The sequence below is a fragment of the Athene noctua genome, chromosome 20, assembly GCF_965140245.1.
Source record: "Athene noctua chromosome 20, bAthNoc1.hap1.1, whole genome shotgun sequence".
In the NCBI taxonomy this organism is placed as follows: Eukaryota; Metazoa; Chordata; class Aves; order Strigiformes; family Strigidae; genus Athene; species Athene noctua.
Window position 1 is genome coordinate 13012463 of NC_134056.1, and position 17221 is coordinate 13029683.

Sequence of the window (17221 nt, forward strand, 5' to 3'; positions counted from 1 at the left end):
CTGTCCCCTGCATCGCCGTGCAGGTGGGACCCAGCGGTGGTACCGGTGGCAGGGGTGTGTCATGCTGGGCAGCTACTGCCTGTGAGGGCACTGCCAAGATGGGAGCCTGTGACCCTTTGCCTGCCACAGGGGCTTGGGGTCATCTCCCCTGGGCAGCCCCAGCTGTAGTGGCCCATCAGGGCTGGACTTAAGCCCTAGCACCCTGTTTGCATTGCTGGAGTAGGGATCCATCCCCTCTGTGCTGCCCTCTCCTGTCCCGAGGGGCCCCTGAGCAGGATGGAGTGGGCAGGGTGCAGGCAGGGGCAAGCAGGAGATCCTCAGGAGCCGGGGGACCTGTTTGCTTCTGGCTGAGCTGTGACAGTGCCACCAGCCACCTGCAAGATGTGGGCACGGTGCTGCACTGCAATGATTCCCCAGAGACCCTTGTCCTGCCCACACTCCTCCTTGGTAGACAGATCCTGTCCCCAGGTGTCACGATCCCTCTGCTTTGTGTCATTCCCAGTGGGTGCTGGCCTTTGAGATCTTCATCCCTCTGGTGCTCTTCTTCATCCTTCTGGGGCTGCGGCAGAAGAAGCCAACAATCCCTGTGAAGGAAGGTGAGTACCAGAAGGGTGGTGTCCAGGGCACCTGCACTTGGGGCCACCCCAAGGCTCTGGAGAGCTGCTCCAGCACCCCAGGGACAGCCTGAGGGTGGGGGTGTGACAGCTGGTGGGGACCCAGAGGGGCCTTTTGGGGGGCATATCACTGGGCAGGGGCTGCAGGAGAGGGCTGGTGGGGCAGACACAGCGGGGTCAGAGAGCCAGGGTCAGTCACAGCTGAGGGCTGCAGCACCAAGCAGCCTGTGGCTGCCATCGGCAGGGGTCATTTGTTGGCAGAAAGGGGAGATGGAGCTGGATGGTGCTCGGGCCGCCGTGGTCCCCCAAGTGCTTGAGAAGCAGCCGGGGCAGTGCTGGGAAGGGCTCCCTCACAGTGCTTGTGGGGAAATGCACGGCGTGGAGCCCCATGCCTGGCTATGGGGGGAGCTCTGGGGCCCTCACAAGGTGACAGAGTAATGGGACCGGAGCTGGAGGCTCCTGGAGATGTTCAGCCAGAGCTGGGGCTGTGGTTGCTGGGGCCCACGGGCTGTGCTGCTGCGAGGAGGCAGTGGAGCAGAGCCACCGACTCACCAGGACTCCACATGGCACCGAGATGCCCTGTGGGACACCCACTCCAGGGGGTGCCCTTGTACAGGTGGGGCCAGGGGGCCATGCTGGGAGCCAGCAGTGGTGGTGACGCTGTAACAATGGTCCAAGCCTGTGTTTCAGCACGTGCCAGCGAGGGAGAGCCCAGCTGCAAGTGCGGGTCCGGCTGCAGGCGGTGGCGGTCACTGCCCTGGTTCCTGTCCCAGCGCTGATGTGCGCTCTGTGTTGTGTGGTTTTTTTGGTTTGTTTTTTCTTTCTTTTTGCTCACGTTTTCTTTTTCTTTCCCACCATCTCCCCTGCCTGCCTGTCCTCCATGCCTCTACTGCATGCGCCAGTCTGTAAGTTGGTGGGGTGGGTGGGTGCCTCCCCCCCCTTCCCCTGCCTGTGCCAGCCATGTATTTTGGGGAGAAAGAGCCCAGTTTGGATCAACTCACTCTGGCCTAATCCACACTTCTGTAACCCCATTGCCTTCCTCTGTGACTGGTGAAGATGAGCTTGGGCAGCACAGTGTGGCCCCTGCCTGCTCCTTCCCAGGAGCTGCCTAGCCAGGACCAATCCATGGTGGTGTACCCATCAGGTTGGCGGTGCTGCGTTCCCCAGGTGGTGCCTCTGCTGCTGGCGATGTCCCTGGGCTGCACAGGGCTTTCCAAACCAAGTGGAGGCTTGTCCTACCCCTTCTTAACAGTTGGACGTGATGATCTTAAAGGTCTTTTCCAACCTAAATGATTCTATGATTCTTGCCACCCTGCTGGGCAGACCCTGCTGGGTGCTAGCACCCATGTGATGGCCTGTGGTTACCCAGTCTTTCCTGTGCCCCCCCTCACACTGGTCCCCAAGGGCCTGGAGATGGCTCCCACCCCTGCACCACCACTGGATCCCCCTTGCAGCTGGGATGAGCCAGGATGTGGCACTACTAGGAGCCTGGAGGCCAGGAAGATGCCACCAATGTGCTGGCTTTGTCACCATAGTGTGATGTGGCCACCACTATCTGTCTCATCACCCCAGCAGGCTGCTAGCCCATCCCATGCTACACCTGTCCCATGTCCCTGCCAGAAGCCCATCTTCACCAGCCTATGCCCATTGCAGCCGTGCTATCAGCACTGACCTGCCTCTAACCATGGGACCACCAGCCGAGGTGGCAAGAGCGGGCTCCCTGCCTGGCACTGCCCAGTGACAGCCTCTGGTCCCCTTTGGGCAGGGCCCTTCTGGGCTTGCCCTGCCCCAGGGAAGGATGTGGAAAGACCCGGGCAGGGACAATGACTCAGCGCTGGCGGAGGGGTGGGAAGATTTGCTGTCCCCTTGCTGCTCCTTATTTCTTCCATCTCCCCCCTCACCGTGTCTCCATTTCCACCCACCTCCAGCAGCCAGACTTTGGGGCAGCCAGGCAGGGAGGAGGCCAGGGGTTCAGGGAGATGTGGGTGACTGTTTTCCCTGTCGTATTCTTCCTTCTCCTTCTCTTCCTCTGGAGATCCAGCGGTGCCTCTGAGGTTACTAACAAGAGGGGCCAAGAGGCCGGGGAGGTTGGCGGCTGTCCTGAGGGAAGCGGCAGGAGTCTGCATTGTCCTGGGGTGGGAGGGACCCATCTACCAGGGGCAAGAGAGCAGGAGCCAGGGTGGCAGGAGCTGCCCACAGCCCCAGTTGGCCACCAGCCGGGAACAGCCTTAGTGGGAAAGCTGCAGACTTCTGACCTTGGCCGCCAACCTCCTGCAGGGCTCACAGGGCCCAGCGTGCGCTTCTCTGAACTGAGTGTCTGTCTCTCCGGTGGCCCCCTGCCTCCCCCCACCTCTCTTCCCTCCCTGCCCACACCTTCCTCGGCCTCTTCTGCACTCTCCCGCTGGCTCCAGCTTTCTACACGGCAGCCCCACTCACCTCAGCCGGGATCCTGCCCGTCATGCAGTCCCTGTGCCCCGATGGCCAGCGTGATGAGTTCGGCTTCCTGCAGTACTCCAACTCCACGTGAGTCCTGCCCTCGCCGTGTGCTTCCTTCTCCCACCCTGCCTGCTCCTGCACGCCTCTGGGCACAGCCTGCCCCTGCCCCTTCCCACACTGGCACCACCTGGCTGGGGACAAGGCACAAGCTCTGCTCCGTTGCAGAGCTCTGTGTCCCCGTGGTGCAGAGGACATCTCAGCCCATTCCCCTGTGAGCTCCCAGGTTCCTGGTGCTGGGAGGAGGATGAAGGTGACCCCTGGGGACACCTCAAGGGGATACCTCGAGGCTCTGAGGCTCCCCTCTGCCCCCCTGGCATGGTGGATTGAATGTGCAGGCGAGGGCAGCTCCTGGGGCAGTGGTGCCCCATGGCAGGCAGTACTGCTACCCTGTGCACCCGCAAGGCCTGTCCCTCCCCTGAGTTCTGTGGAAGGTGTCCCTGTCCCTGAAGCTGCGGCGGTGCTGGGCTCTCACAGGGTGACACAGCTCCTGGAGCACCTCAGTGAAGCAGTGGAGCAGAGCAACCTCTTCGACCCGCAGCACCCAGGGCTGGAGGAGGAGCTGGAGTCGCTGCGCCGGCGCCTGGAGGCGCTCAGCAGCAGTGAGCCCAGCTCCATGGAGACCCACTTCAGCGACCGAGCAGGTGGGCTGCATCCTGCCTGCCCCGCACCTTGCCTGCCCCTCCGCCGCCAGCGTGGAGATCCCCCCGCTGGGCACCCAGGGATGTGGTGGTGTGCTGCATGCCAGGCCAGGCCAGCTGTCATATGTCCCCGTGTGGGACTGTGCCACATCCCCAGTGCTGGTGGGATGCTCTGACCCCTCTGCCTTGCTCCTTGCCAGGATCTGGCTTTACACTGGCATGGGCGGCTAAGGACCGAGACGAGCTGTACCGCTTCCTGATGCAGAACCTGTCCCTCCCCAACAGTACAGCCGAGCTGCTCCTGGGCTCCAGCATTGACCTGCGGGAGGTGGGTGGTGACCCACGAGAGGTGGGTGACAGCCTGTGGGAGGTGGGTGACCACACAGTGATGCAGGGCCAGGCTTTGCAGGGCACGTCCCAACCCCAAGAGCTCTGACCACCAGACCCACAGGGTAGGAGTCAGTGGGCAACCTGGACAGGACTTACCCTGCCCTGCCATGCGTGCCACCCTGTGCTGGGGCATTGCTGGGCAAACAGGTGCTCCTGGCGTGCTCAGCAGCCTGGATCCCATCTCTGGTGCAGGTGTACCGCCTGTTTTTCGGTTCCTTTCCTTTGGTACCTGATGAGGCCCATGAGCGAGACCTGTGGGACGGGTTTGGCCCTGGTGAGAAAATGACGCAGCTGGAGGTGAGGAGTGGTGCCGCGTACAGGGGACATGGGGCAGAGCTTGTCCTCTGCATCCCCTCCGTTTTCCACCACAGGGCGATCTGGGGGTGCCCATCCTGGCAGAGGGGGTGTGACGGGATGCTCTCAGGTGGCCAGAACAGCAGCAGGAGTGGCTGAGTCCTGTCCCAGTGCTGCCACCAGTTCCCCCAGTGCTTTGAGGCACAGCAGTGCCTGTGCCTCTGTTTCCCACTGCAGTGGGTGATGGCACCTGCTGGACGGTGGCTGTGGAGGGAGGTGGGGAGATTGTTCCCCCCTGTGTTTGGGGTGCAGGGGACCCGTGCTCCCCCAGGGACAATGCTCCCTCCCATCTGCACATCCCCTTTTCTTCCCGTCCTCATGGAGACCGTGGATGTGAGTGCTCTGGGGCCGTTCATATGTGCTTGGGGACACACATGGAGGGGGACCCTGGTGAGCCCCCACACCACCAGCCATGCCGGTTGGTCCTCTTGCAGAAGAGCCTCCCCAGTGGCTGGAGAAGCCTGCAGGAAGGGCTGGTCCACAGGGTGCTGCGGGACCCTGCGGCAGCCCCGCACCGGCCAGTGCTGCTCCGCCTGCTCTCCCAGGCCCTGGGCCTCGCCAGCACCGCCCTGGCACCCACCACCTCTGACAACCCCCAGGCCTTCGTCACCGAGATGGAGGTGAGCGCCTCGCGGGGCGAACCAGGGCATGTGGGCAGCTGCTCTGCCAGGGTGAGCACCATGGTGGTGGCCCTGCGACCGGGGCTGCACCCCCATGGCTCCCTGCCCTGTAGGGTGTCCTCTTCACCGGGCCGGTGCTGGAGCAGCTGACATGTGAGCAGAGCCCGGGGGGGCTGCGCCACCTCCTGCATGTGGCCCCCAGGCAGCAGCCACTGCTGCAGGCGTACCGAGCACTGGCCTGCAACGGCAGCCGGGCCGCCCGCCGGGAACGCTTCACCCAGCTGGCTGCCGAGCTCCGGGACCAGCTGGACACCCCCAAGATCGTCAGCAGGGTGAGAGCGGGGCTGTGGGATGTGCCTCCTACCAGCTGTGGGTGGGCTGTGGGGCAGGGACAAGTCCTGGGCAGGGTTTCCCTACTCACTGGGGGATGTGTGGGGATGGGGGCCTCTGTTACATGGCCCAGCCGCTCCTGATCACCCCTTTACCCCACATGGGCACCCCCTACCCAGTCCCATGTTGGAACCCCAGATGATTGCTCTTCCTGGCACCCACTTGGACACTGCCTGTTGGATGGGGCTGGGTGTCCCCAGCATCCTCCAGGCGTGTCCCTGCAGGCTGCTGTCCCCAGCACTGGCAGTGTCCTCGGTGGCACAGTTCCTTACGGCTGGCTCTGAGGTCCCCCTCTTTGTCCCACCTGAGTCTGACATGTCCCTTGTGGTCACAGAGGACCATCCTTCCTACCTGAGGGACATCGTGTGTCCCCCAACAATACCCTGCCAGATTTTGCCTGCACTCCCACTGCCTGATAGCCACAGATGCATGGCAGTGAGTCTGGGGCCCCAATTGGGCACAGCTCCAGACTTTTAACCAAGGCAGTGGACATGCCGCTGCTTGGGGTCCCCCTTGGTCCTCTCCCGCTAGTGAGCAGGGCCCTGTCACCCCAGCCACTGGTGACCCCTTGCCTGCTCATCCTCGCAGCTGAAGCTGGATGAGGTGAACAGCACGGCCACCCAGCACCGCCTCCGTGCCCTCCTGGAGGACCTGGTGGAGATGGAGAAGGTTCTCCGGGACGTGGACATCCTCTCGGCTCTGGCCAAGCTGCTGCCAAGGGGAGCCTGTGCCAGCAAGGCCCCGCCACCCACTGCTAACAGCACTGGCTGGGCTGGCACCAACACCACGGCCGGCAACGCCACAGCAGAGGAGGAGGGTGCTGGGGGAGGGTCGGCCAGTGGCGACAACCCCCAGGGACAGTTCTCGGCGTTTGTGCAGCTCTGGGCTGGGCTGCAGCCCATCCTCTGTGGCAACAACCGGTAGGAGCCCCAGGGTTGGAGTGGGCTGGATCCAGGTGCTCTCTGGTCGGGACAGGGGTGTGGGAGAGGCCACTTCGCCCCTGCCAGTGGTCAGGGGCCCTGGTCATCGTGCGGGAGAGGGATGCTGCACTGCATCCTTGTGCTGTGGACAGGGGAAGCTCCCCGAGCTGGGCAACGCCGCGCTGGCCCAGTGGTTGGTGTAAAATCCCCTCCCAGGCAGGGGTGGGGGCTGACTCCAGTGAGGGGTACTGGGGTTGGAGCGAAGTTAGCAGCCTGAGCCCCCTTTGCAGGACAATTGAGCCTGAGGCACTGAAGCAGGGCAACATGAGCTCGCTGGGCTTCACCAGCAAGGAGCAGCGAAACCTGGGCCTCCTCGTGCATTTGATGACCAGCAACCCCAAAATCTTGTATGCACCCGTGGGCACTGAAGTGGATAAGGTCATCCTAAAGGTGAGGGTGCAGAGGCTGGGACTCCCATCCTTCCTCTCCCACCAGCTCCACTCTGCCTAGACAGGCTCAGCGGGGCCAGGGCTGCCAGCCCAAGGAGCCAGCTGTCAGCCAGTGCTGCCAGAAGCAGACAGCTGCCCTGGCCCTTGTTGTTGTAGTGATGCCTGCTGGGAGGTGGGCACCGCCATGGCTGCTGGCCATCCCAGAGAGCAGGGGGGCGCTGCCTCTTCCCACTGTGTGACCTTCCTCCCCCCTAGGCCAACGAGACCTTTGCCTTTGTGGGCAACGTCACCCACTACGCCAAGGCGTGGCTGAACATTTCCCCTGAGATCCGTGCCTACCTGGAGGAGGGCAGGCTGCAGAGGCGCATCCGGTGGCTCCAGCAGGTAGGATAGTGTGGTGGGGACTGAGCCTGCCTGGGTTTTACTGATCTGGGGATGAGAAGGGGGATGTCCTGCCCCCAGACACCTCATAGCCTCTTCATGGGAAGCTCTCAGATGCTCCTGCTCTTGCAAGGACTGGGCTGGCTCCCTGTGCAGGGTGGATGCTGTCCCTTATGTCCAGGAGGAGCACTGGGTCCCATCTGTGTCCATGGGGAGGACAGGAGGCTGAGAGGCAGGGCACACCCCAACTTCTCCCTCCCGTGTCTCTCTCCCTGTCCCAGTTCACTGCTGACCTCCACAAGCACCCAGAGATCCTGAATATCTCTGACAGTGATGTTCTCCACAACTTTCTCAATGGCAACTTCTCCATGCCCAACGCCAGCGTCCTTCTCCAGCAGCTGGACACCATTGACAATGCTGCCTGCGGCTGGGTCCACTTCATGGCCAAGGTGAGGTTGTGCCTGCTGTGGGAACACGGGTGCTGGAGCGGCACCCACTGCCTGCAGCCAGGCTCTCTGAAGAGTGGAGGAGTCGTCACCTGTGCTCAGACCTCCTTAAGGCCATGGGATGGGAGCCATGGAGGAGATAGTGGCTTCTGCAGTGTCAGGAGCTTTGGGGTAGATGTCAACAGTGGAGATGCCCATCCACTCTTGGGTTTGGGAGCTTGTGGGGTGGCTGTGGGTGGCACATGCTGCACCATGTGCAGGGTCTGCTTGCCAGGCCTGTCAGGGCCAGTGGGGACTCATCAGCCCTCCCCTCCCACCAGGTCAGCGTGGACATCTTCAAAGGCTTCCCGGATGAGGAGAGCATCGTCAACTACACACTGAACCAGGCCTACCAGGACAACGTCACAGTCTTTGCCAGTATGTCCCCAGGAAGCAGACCCTTCGCAGTGTTCCCTGAAGCCATGTCCTTCTCTAGCTGTGCCCTGGGCTGGGGCGACTGCCTTTGGGACATGGCTCCCTGGGTGGTGGAGGAGCAGACCAAGGAACTTGTGGTACCTGTCCTCTGCCCTTAGCCGAGCCCTGCTGGGTGCAGTGCCCTGCTCCTCTCCTGGCTCTGGCACCACCTCTGCCTGTGGCCCATGTGCCCTTTGCTACCGTGCCAGGGCTGTGCCCACCTTCCCCATCTGTGACAGCCCTCGTGGTGCCATTGTTTGGGACATGCTGAACCTCCCTGCCCGTTGCTGTGGGACGGCTGGTGTGGCCGTCTCCCATGGTGCCAGCGGGCTCCCTGCCTCTCCTGCTGCCCACAGGCGTCATCTTCCAGACCAACAGGGATGGCTCCCTGCCCCCGCATGTCATGTACAAGATCCGGCAGAACTCCAGCTTCACAGAGAAGACCAATGAGATCCGGCGGGCGTACTGGCGGCCCGGCCCCAACACCGGCGGCCGCTTCTACTTCCTCTACGGCTTTGTCTGGATCCAGGGTGAGTGCCAGCTCCCTGCCACAGCTGCCCGCATCCCTGGCCCCTGCCCGCACTGCCCACTCAGCCTGGCCTGTCCTCCCCAGACATGATGGAGCGCGCCCTCATCAACACATTTGTTGGTCACGATGTGGTGGAACCTGGCAACTATGTGCAGATGTTCCCATACCCGTGTTATACCCGGGACGAGTAAGTAACACCCGCGCGGGCAGGGTGGGCAGGGGCAGGACACTTCAACTGGGAAAAGGGGACAAGTTTGGGGGCCTGAGAGAGGTCAGTAACATTGGGAGTGGTGAGCAACCAGTTAAGGTCTGTTCCTTGGACCACCAGGCTAGGCAAGCAGGGGAAGAATTTTGTGTCCAGTTCGCAGCTGAAGTGAGGAACTCATAGCTGAGGAGTGTCTTGGAGGCTGAAAGATTTGGGGAGAACAAGGAGTGTGGTAAATGAACAGCACATGGGTCTGTTGGTGGTTATTAAAAATGGTGGTCTGGAGGAAGCACCTGGAGAAGTCCCAGAGCCACTAGCCCTCCAGGGCAGGGTGGTGGATAAGGCCACATCCACACCAGGGTAGGCAGGACACTGGGCTGAGCCCACAGTTGCTGCCCAGGACCTGGCAGCCAGGACACCAGATTGTCCTATGGGCTTATTGAAGAAGCTCTTTCAGGGCACTAAGGAGCTGCCGGACCAGAGGGCTGGTTGTCCCCTGTGCTGCCCCTGTGGCCCAGGGTCTCCCCGGGTCTCTGCGGTGGTGCAGCCATTCAGCTCTCCCCTCTCTTTCTCTATCGCACCAGCTTCCTCTTTGTCATTGAGCACATGATGCCCCTGTGCATGGTGATATCCTGGGTCTACTCAGTGGCCATGATGATCCAGCACATTGTGACGGAGAAGGAGCATCGCCTGAAAGAGGTGGGGATGGTGGGAGAGATCCCTGCAGAGGAGCTGGCATCTCAGAGCTCTGACTCCTGCAGTGCATCCATGGGCACCTTCCCCATGTCTTCAGGGTGCAGGAGTTGGGGTGGGTGCAGATCCCACATCCCTGGGCTAAGCTGGTCCTTCAGACTGTTCCCGGCCCAAGCCCTCCCCATCGCCAGAGGGAGCTGAGCCCGCTGGCACCCTGGCACAGGGTGCTGTGACCTGCCCACTCCCAGCAGCCCCCAGGGACCCTTTGGTGCTGCTGGTTGCTCATCCAGCCCTGGTGAGTGAGGCAGTGGGGATGTGCAGGCAGGGGACAGTCCTGCTGAGCAGTGTTGTCCTCACAGGTGATGAAGATGATGGGCTTGAACAACGCAGTGCATTGGGTGGCTTGGTTCATCACTGGCTTCGTCCAGCTCTCCATCTCAGTCACGGCTCTCACTGCCATCCTGAAGTACGGCAAGGTCCTGATGCACAGCGATGTCCTCATCATCTGGCTCTTTCTCGCCATCTACGCAGTGGCCACCATCATGTTCTGGTGAGCTGCCTGCTCCACTCCGTGGGCTGAGGGGACATGGGTGGCAGCAAGGTCCTTGTGCCGTGGGGTGAGGATGCTGGGAGCTGTGTGGGCAAGGGCCAGCGGAGGGGCACAGGTGGTTTGAGGGGCCAGTTTACCACCTCAACACCGCCAAAATCAGACAGTGTGGGGAGAACCCTGGTGGGTAGGATCTGAGGTGACACTGTCCTCCCTGCAGCTTCCTGGTATCGGTGCTCTACTCCAAGGCCAAACTGGCTTCTGCCTGTGGTGGCATCATCTATTTCCTCAGCTACGTGCCCTACATGTACGTGGCCATCCGGGAGGAGGTGGCGCATGACAAGATCACAGCCTTTGAAAAGTGCATTGCGGTGAGTTGGATGTTTGGGGAGGTGCTTGGCCCAAGGTTTGCCCCAGGCACCCCATGTCCAGTATACAGGCCACCAAGCTGTCACCAAGCCCTAGGCAAACCTCTGCCTGTATGAACCAACTCGCCATGGGGTTTTGGAGGCATCTCCAGAAGGTTGGTGCCTCCCAGGACAGGGATCATCTCCACAGGGCTGGGTGGGGCAGCACCAGGTGGGAATTTTCCCCAGCCTGTTTCTCCAGAGCAGGCCTGTGGTTCCTGCTGATGTCCCCTTCTCTTCCCTCCACCTCTTCACAGTCTCTTATGTCCACCACGGCCTTTGGGCTGGGTTCCAAGTACTTTGCGCTGTATGAGGTAGCTGGCGTGGGCATCCAGTGGCACACCTTCAGCCAGTCGCCCGTAGAAGGGGATGACTTCAACCTCCTGCTGTCCATGATGATGCTGATTGTGGATGCCGTGGTGTACGGGGTGCTCACGTGGTACATTGAGGCTGTGCACCCGGGTATGTTTGGGGGGTGAGGGCATCTCTCATCTTATGAGAGCCTCCTCACTGGAGGCCTGCTGGTTTCTGGCGGTGGTGGGACTCAGCACAGAGTGCCTTCAGGGTCCCCTTCGTGTGTCTTGCTGGGAACACCTGCCCACGTGCCCTGCCCCAGTGGTGACACCAGCAGGTTCCTTAGAGATCTTCAGTCATGTGTCTCAGTTCACTGGCCACTGTGGCAAAGCAAGGTGTCCATGCCTGGGGCACTGTTCCCCCTTATCACCTGCTTTGGGAGGGGTCTCACCTGCTTCCTCTGCTTTCCTCATAAAACTGAAGCATGAGCCAGCCCCAACCCAGAGCTCAAAGGACTTTGCTTCCTTGCACAGCCCAGCACCGTTGCCCTGAGCCCAGCTGGCCCGGGTGCTTGCAGCACCCCCCCGCAGTGATGTCCCTGAGCTGGGGAGACCTCCAAGCCCATGTCCACGGCTGTGCCTGTGCTGAGCTCTGCCTCGGCACTTGGCCGGCCTCTGCAGCCATGGTGCAGGGCTGGCCATGACTCTGTCGGGGTTGTGCTTGCAGGCATGTTCGGCTTGCCGCGGCCCTGGTACTTCCCTTTCCAGAAGTCCTACTGGCTGGGCAATGGGCGAGTGGAAACCTGGGAGTGGACCTGGCCCTGGTCCCGCACCACTCGCCTCAGCATCATGGAGGAGGATCAGGCCTGTGCCATGGAGAGCCGGAGGCTGGGTGAGGGCAGAGAGGGGCGGTGGGAGGTGGCCCAGGGATGGCCCTGGCTCTGCTGCAGGGTCCTGCGTGGACCCCCATGTGTCCCCTGTGCCCTTGTCAGGGCAAGATCCTGGGCCAGGCTCTGCTGCCTGTCTGGCAGCTGCTGCCTGTGGTGCGGGAGGGAGGAAGCTGGCGAGAAGCAGAGGGGAAGGGGCCATGAGCCAGCACAGCCACTGTGGGATAGAGACAAGGAGGTGCTTTCCCTGGGGAGCCTCCCTCCAAGCCTGGCCTCCCTGCCACCCTGTGGCTCCTCACCACCCTGCTCTCACAGCAGAGGAGACACGGGGCATCGAGGAGGAGCCAACCCACCTTCCCTTGGTTGTCTGCATTGACAAGCTCACCAAGGTCTACAAGACAGACAAGAAGCTGGCGCTGAACAAGCTGAGCCTCAACCTCTACGAGAACCAGGTGGTGTCCTTCCTGGGGCACAACGGTGCGGGGAAAACCACCACCATGTGAGTGTCTGTCAGGGCAGACATTGACCATGTCCTTTCCACCAGCTGCAGTGGGTGGGGAAGGTGCTGGCTGATGCCCTTGCAGGGCTGTGTGGCTGACACCACGTCCAGAGGGCAGCAGTGTGGATGTGGAGGTGGCACAAAAGGGGGACAGGTAGCAGGTGCATGGCACTGCACTGGCATTGCTCTGCCCAGGGCCCAGCAGTTGTTCTTGAAGGTGGTGGTTGGGATTGGGACAGATGGAGGAATACAAGGTCCCTCACACTGTTGCCTTTCTCTGTCCATCCAGGTCCATCCTCACTGGCTTGTTCCCTCCAACCTCGGGCTCCGCTACCATCTACGGCCACGATATCCGGACGGAGATGGACGAGATCCGGAAGAACCTGGGCATGTGTCCTCAGCACAACGTGCTCTTCGATAGGCTGACGGTGGAGGAACACCTCTGGTTCTACTCGCAGCTCAAAAGCATGGCAGAGGAGGAGATCCGCAGGGAGATGGACAAGTAGGCATTCTCCAGCTCCTTTTGCCCCATCTGTGCCTTTTACATGAGTGGGTCCCCTTCTTGCTGGCTGAGCTGCAGTGGGTGATCTGGTAGCAGAGATGTCCCCTGGAGCAACTCCACCAGGTTTTCCAAAACTTGGGCTATCAGGCTGTGGAAACTAGCAGAAGATGCTTCTGTAGTCTGGCTGAAGTTGGGCTGTCCCAGCAGCCAAGGGCTGTAGGTACCATGTGGGGAAGAGGCATCACGTGCTCCCCACAGGCACTGGGTGCCAGTACAGCCCCCCCTGGCATCCTTGGTGCTTCTCCCCTGTCCGCAGGATGATTGAGGACCTGGAGCTCTCCAACAAACGCCACTCCCTGGTGCAGACTCTCTCGGGGGGCATGAAGAGGAAGCTGTCAGTGGCCATTGCCTTCGTGGGTGGGTCACGAGCTGTGATCTTGGATGAGCCCACAGCTGGTGTGGACCCGTATGCACGCAGGGCCATCTGGGACCTCATCCTCAAGTACAAGCCAGGTGAGAGAGGTGGGCAGAGCCCAGCATTGCTCCCCTGGCTGCAGAAGCCCTGACCTCTCCGCTGAGCTCTGTGCCACCATCAGGGAGGACCATCCTGCTCTCCACACATCACATGGATGAGGCCGACCTGCTGGGTGACCGCATTGCCATTATCTCCCATGGCAAGCTCAAGTGCTGCGGCTCCCCGCTCTTCCTCAAGAGCACCTATGGTGATGGCTACAAGCTGACAGTAGTGAAGAAGCAGTCGGACACCAGGAATGGCACAGGTCTGGGGGGCAGCGGGACCGTGTGTTTAGAGGAGTAGGTGGGATGAGTCCTTCAACCCAGAAAAGGAACAAGTGGTCAAACCCAAACTCCTTAGGCAGCGTGGAGGGCAGAGGGGGATGGGGAAGGGGTGTAGGAGGTGGGACCCAGACAGGAGAATTCAAGCGATACCAAGTTAGACCCTGTGTGGTAGCACTTGTCTCCAGGCACTGGTTCTGTGCAGCCTGTGGGCTGCGGTGCAGAGCACTGTCCCCAGGTGTGGTCCTTCAACCCCAGCCAGCAGCTAGGCATCATGCAGCCACTCGTTCGCTCACTCCTTCCCTCTCCCAGCGTAGGAAAATCGAAAAAAAATGTAAAATGTGGTTTTACTTTTACTTGTGGGTTGCAGATAAGAACAGTTTAATAACTAAAATAAAGTAAAATATAATAGTAATAGCAACAACAATAACAAAATAATAGTAATAATAATAATGATGATGATGATGAAAAAGGAATATAACAAAAAGAGAGAGAAATTAAACCCCAGAGAAGACAAGTGATGCACAGTGCAGTTGCTCACCACACACTGGCTGATCTGCTCCTCCTGGTGAGCTCCCCCAGTTTCTGTACTGAGCTGTCCTGTGGTGTGGAATAGCCCTTTGGCTAGTTCAGGCCAGCTCTCCCGGCCATGCTCCCTCACAGCTTGTACACCAGCTCACTGACACAGCATGGGAAACTGAAAAATCCTTAAGCATACTTAGCAACAACTAAATCATCAGTGTGTTATTGACATGATTCTCATACTGAATCCAAAACACAGTGCTGTACCAGCTACTAGGAAGGAAATTCACTCTATCCAGCTGAAATGAGGACACCAGGCCAGGCAGGGCAGCTGGGAGGCTGCCAGCATCCCATGATGGAGGCTGGAGAGGAGCCCCTGCACCGCTGGGGTGTAGGGTGGACATGGTGGGTCCTGGTGGGAGGCTGGGAGCCAGGTGACTGACCGGTGCCGCCCCTCTGCCACAGAGCCAGGCCAGCCACATAGCCCCCCGGCCCACTCGTCCGTCAGCCCCTGCTCGGAGCCTCGTGTCTCCCAGTTCATCAAGAAATACGTGGCCTCCTGCCTCCTCATCTCAGACACCAACACTGAGCTCTCCTACATCCTGCCCAGTGAGGCCGTCAAGAAGGGCTGCTTTGAGAGGCTCTTCCAGGTACGCGTGGGGGCTGGCAGTGTGGGCAGGCAGGCAGCTGTGCGGGGCTGCAGCACTGCAGGCGCCTCCTCCCCTCCTCACGTGGCACTTTGCCCCCACAGCACTTGGAGCAGAGCCTGGAGGAGCTGGACCTCACCAGTTTTGGGCTGATGGACACCACACTGGAGGAGGTCTTCCTGAAGGTGTCTGAGGAGGACCAATCTCTGGAGAACAGCGATGCGGGTATGGGCAGTGCGGGGGCTGGCAAGGGGCTGTGTGCCTCTGTGGGGGCTTGGGGGCCCTTCTCACCTTGTGCATGGCCGCAGGTGTCTCCCAAGGGGGGAAGTGGTCTCCAGCAGAGCCCACCCCAGCCAAGGGCAGATGGCCTCTGCTCCACTCTGTGTTTGCAGAGCAGATCCGTCCCCACTCCATGCCACACTGTGGTGAGGTGTGGCATGGCCAGTGGCAGCACCCCTTCTCCTTCCAGACATGAAGGAGTCCAAGAAGGACACCCTGCGGCCACCTGCCCCTGAGCTGGGCCCAAAGCCTGAGGCCAATGGGGACCCTTTGGCCGAAGCGACCGTGCCGGAGAAGCCCGAGGTGGAGCTCAGCAACCTGGTGACATGCTCCAAGCTGGCACAGTCACAGGCATCCCTGCACTCGGCCTCCTCAGTGGGCTCTGTGCGGGGTGACGAAGGTGGGGCTTATTCCGAATTCTTTGGGGATTACGCGCCCCTGTTTGATAACCAGCAGGACCCCGATAACATCAGTCTGCAAGGTTCGTGCTGCCGGTGCCTGGCCGGTGGCAGGGGCCGGGGCAGGCACTTGGCTGGGACACGGGAGGGTGGCTGGGGCAGTGGCAGCACCAGCACCTGTCCCTGTGCCTGGGCCGGGCAGAGCTGGCCCTGGCCAAGGTGTGTAGGTGTGCCAGGGATGGGGGGCCGTACCTGCTGGGATGAGACCTCCCGGGGGGCTGATGATGCCAACACTGGACCCAGAGAACGCAGCCTGGGTGGGAGGGCTGGGATCGGGTGCTTCCACCAGTTTGCTCCCCCAAATTTGCTAGCATGTGCACGGAGGGGTCCTGTGCTGAGACATGGAGCCAGCGGGTGCGGGTGCAGCTGGCATTGGCTCTGCCCTTCACCTCCCTGGGGTCCCGTGAGTGCCACCTTGCAGACTCGCCCCACTAACGTGCTCGCTCCTCACACCGGCGCGTGGTTGGGTTGTCTCCTCTTGGCCCTGGGGCATGGAGTCATCTTCCATCTGGTGACTTTGCCCCCTGTACCCTGACCCGGGCTAGTGGCTCTCTCTGCCTGGCTGCTGGCTTTGCTGGAGGACAGAGGATGCAGGCAGCTGCCCTGAGGCTGCTGGTTTTTTCACAAATGCTTTTCTGGGTTATCCCAGCAGTTCTTGCCATGATTAATTCAGCCTCTCTGGCTGGGGCTGCTCTGAGCGTTGTGATTTGGGTTATGGGAGGGAGAGCCGAGACAGTGCCATGGCGGAGCTCCCTGAGCCCCAGCCCACTGCCTCGCCGTGTCCCCACACCCACATCCTGTCCCCTGCTCCTGACTGCTGACCTCTTGCCAGCTGGGAGAGCTGATGGGAAAATGGAGGAGTTCTGCCAAAAAGCGCCAATTTAGGTGTTTTTTTTAAAACTGTTGTCTAAATTTCCCATTTTGGGCCAAGAGGAACCTGCCAGCCAGCTGCCTTGCTTCACGCTGTGGTGCTGCTGTGGCTCAGTGGCCGTCAGGGTTGGGTGCCACCCTGTCCCTTGGGGTGGCTGTGCCCAGTTTGGTGCCCAGCTCAGCTCCCTGGGGACCAAGGTGGGTGCAGGAGTGGCCATGCTGGGGGGCTGACGTCCTTCTCTCCTCCCAGAGCAAGACGCGGAGGTGGAGGCAGAGGACCATGACCTGGCTGGGCAGGGGAGCTTCAAGCTGGAGGGCTCGTGGCTGAAGCTACGCCAGTTCCACGGGCTTATCGTCAAACGCTTCCACTGCGCCAAGCGCAACACCAAGGCGCTCTTCTCGCAGATCCTCCTGCCTGCCTTCTTCGTCTGCGTGGCCATGACAGTGGCACTCTCCGTGCCCGAAATAGGTACCTGCATGCTGGGGGATGCTGGGGGCCCCTTCTGCCTGCCCCAGTGTGGCTGCTGGGGACACTGGCTGTGGTGAGCACAATGCTTGGGGGTGCTCAGCTCGTCTGCCTGCGTGCGGTGGTGCTGCAGATGCCAGTGGGTTGCTGTCCTTGTCCCCGCAGGTGACCTGCCGCCCCTCATCCTCTCACCATCTCAGTACCACAACTACACCCAGCCCAAGGGCAACTTCATTCCTTACGCCAACGAGGAGCGGCACGAGTACCGGTGAGAGCTACTTGCTGGTGACCAGCGTCCTGTGACCCGTCCCCGTCCTCATCCCTGGGGCTGTTCTGGGGGAAGCAGGGAGGGCAGCCCGCAGCGGGGCAGGTGCTGGGGCTGGCTTGGGCTTGGAGTAGAGCCTGGCTGGTGCCACATCGCCTTGCAGAAGGCAGCCTTCATCCTCTTCAGGGTGTCTTTGGGAGATGTGC

The 17221-nt window shown here is 61.1% G+C and overlaps 1 protein-coding gene across 6 annotated transcripts in view; it reads left to right on the plus strand.

The window, feature by feature from the left end:
- Window positions 1-17221, plus strand: part of ABCA2 (ATP binding cassette subfamily A member 2) — a 34139-nt gene that overhangs the window by 8354 nt on the left and 8564 nt on the right. For 2 of the 6 annotated variants that reach the window (XM_074923801.1, XM_074923802.1), the window contains exons 2-29: window positions 503-596; window positions 3026-3137; window positions 3585-3751; window positions 3949-4076; window positions 4331-4435; window positions 4927-5112; window positions 5226-5444; window positions 6091-6422; window positions 6713-6872; window positions 7127-7255; window positions 7534-7701; window positions 8019-8115; window positions 8508-8681; window positions 8765-8867; window positions 9470-9584; window positions 9938-10128; window positions 10346-10496; window positions 10790-10994; window positions 11553-11717; window positions 12028-12211; window positions 12501-12713; window positions 13030-13226; window positions 13310-13492; window positions 14496-14680; window positions 14782-14902; window positions 15147-15437; window positions 16535-16753; window positions 16916-17018. In XM_074923801.1, coding sequence (XP_074779902.1) covers window positions 503-596; window positions 3026-3137; window positions 3585-3751; window positions 3949-4076; window positions 4331-4435; window positions 4927-5112; window positions 5226-5444; window positions 6091-6422; window positions 6713-6872; window positions 7127-7255; window positions 7534-7701; window positions 8019-8115; window positions 8508-8681; window positions 8765-8867; window positions 9470-9584; window positions 9938-10128; window positions 10346-10496; window positions 10790-10994; window positions 11553-11717; window positions 12028-12211; window positions 12501-12713; window positions 13030-13226; window positions 13310-13492; window positions 14496-14680; window positions 14782-14902; window positions 15147-15437; window positions 16535-16753; window positions 16916-17018 — 4697 coding nt within the window. Of the gene's footprint in view, window positions 1-502; window positions 597-1479; window positions 1520-3025; window positions 3138-3584; window positions 3752-3948; window positions 4077-4330; window positions 4436-4926; window positions 5113-5225; window positions 5445-6090; window positions 6423-6712; window positions 6873-7126; window positions 7256-7533; window positions 7702-8018; window positions 8116-8507; window positions 8682-8764; window positions 8868-9469; window positions 9585-9937; window positions 10129-10345; window positions 10497-10789; window positions 10995-11552; window positions 11718-12027; window positions 12212-12500; window positions 12714-13029; window positions 13227-13309; window positions 13493-14495; window positions 14681-14781; window positions 14903-15146; window positions 15438-16534; window positions 16754-16915; window positions 17019-17221 lie in introns of those variants that run through there. The other 4 variants (XM_074923806.1, XM_074923803.1, XM_074923804.1 and 1 more) reach the window with 4 other exon arrangements.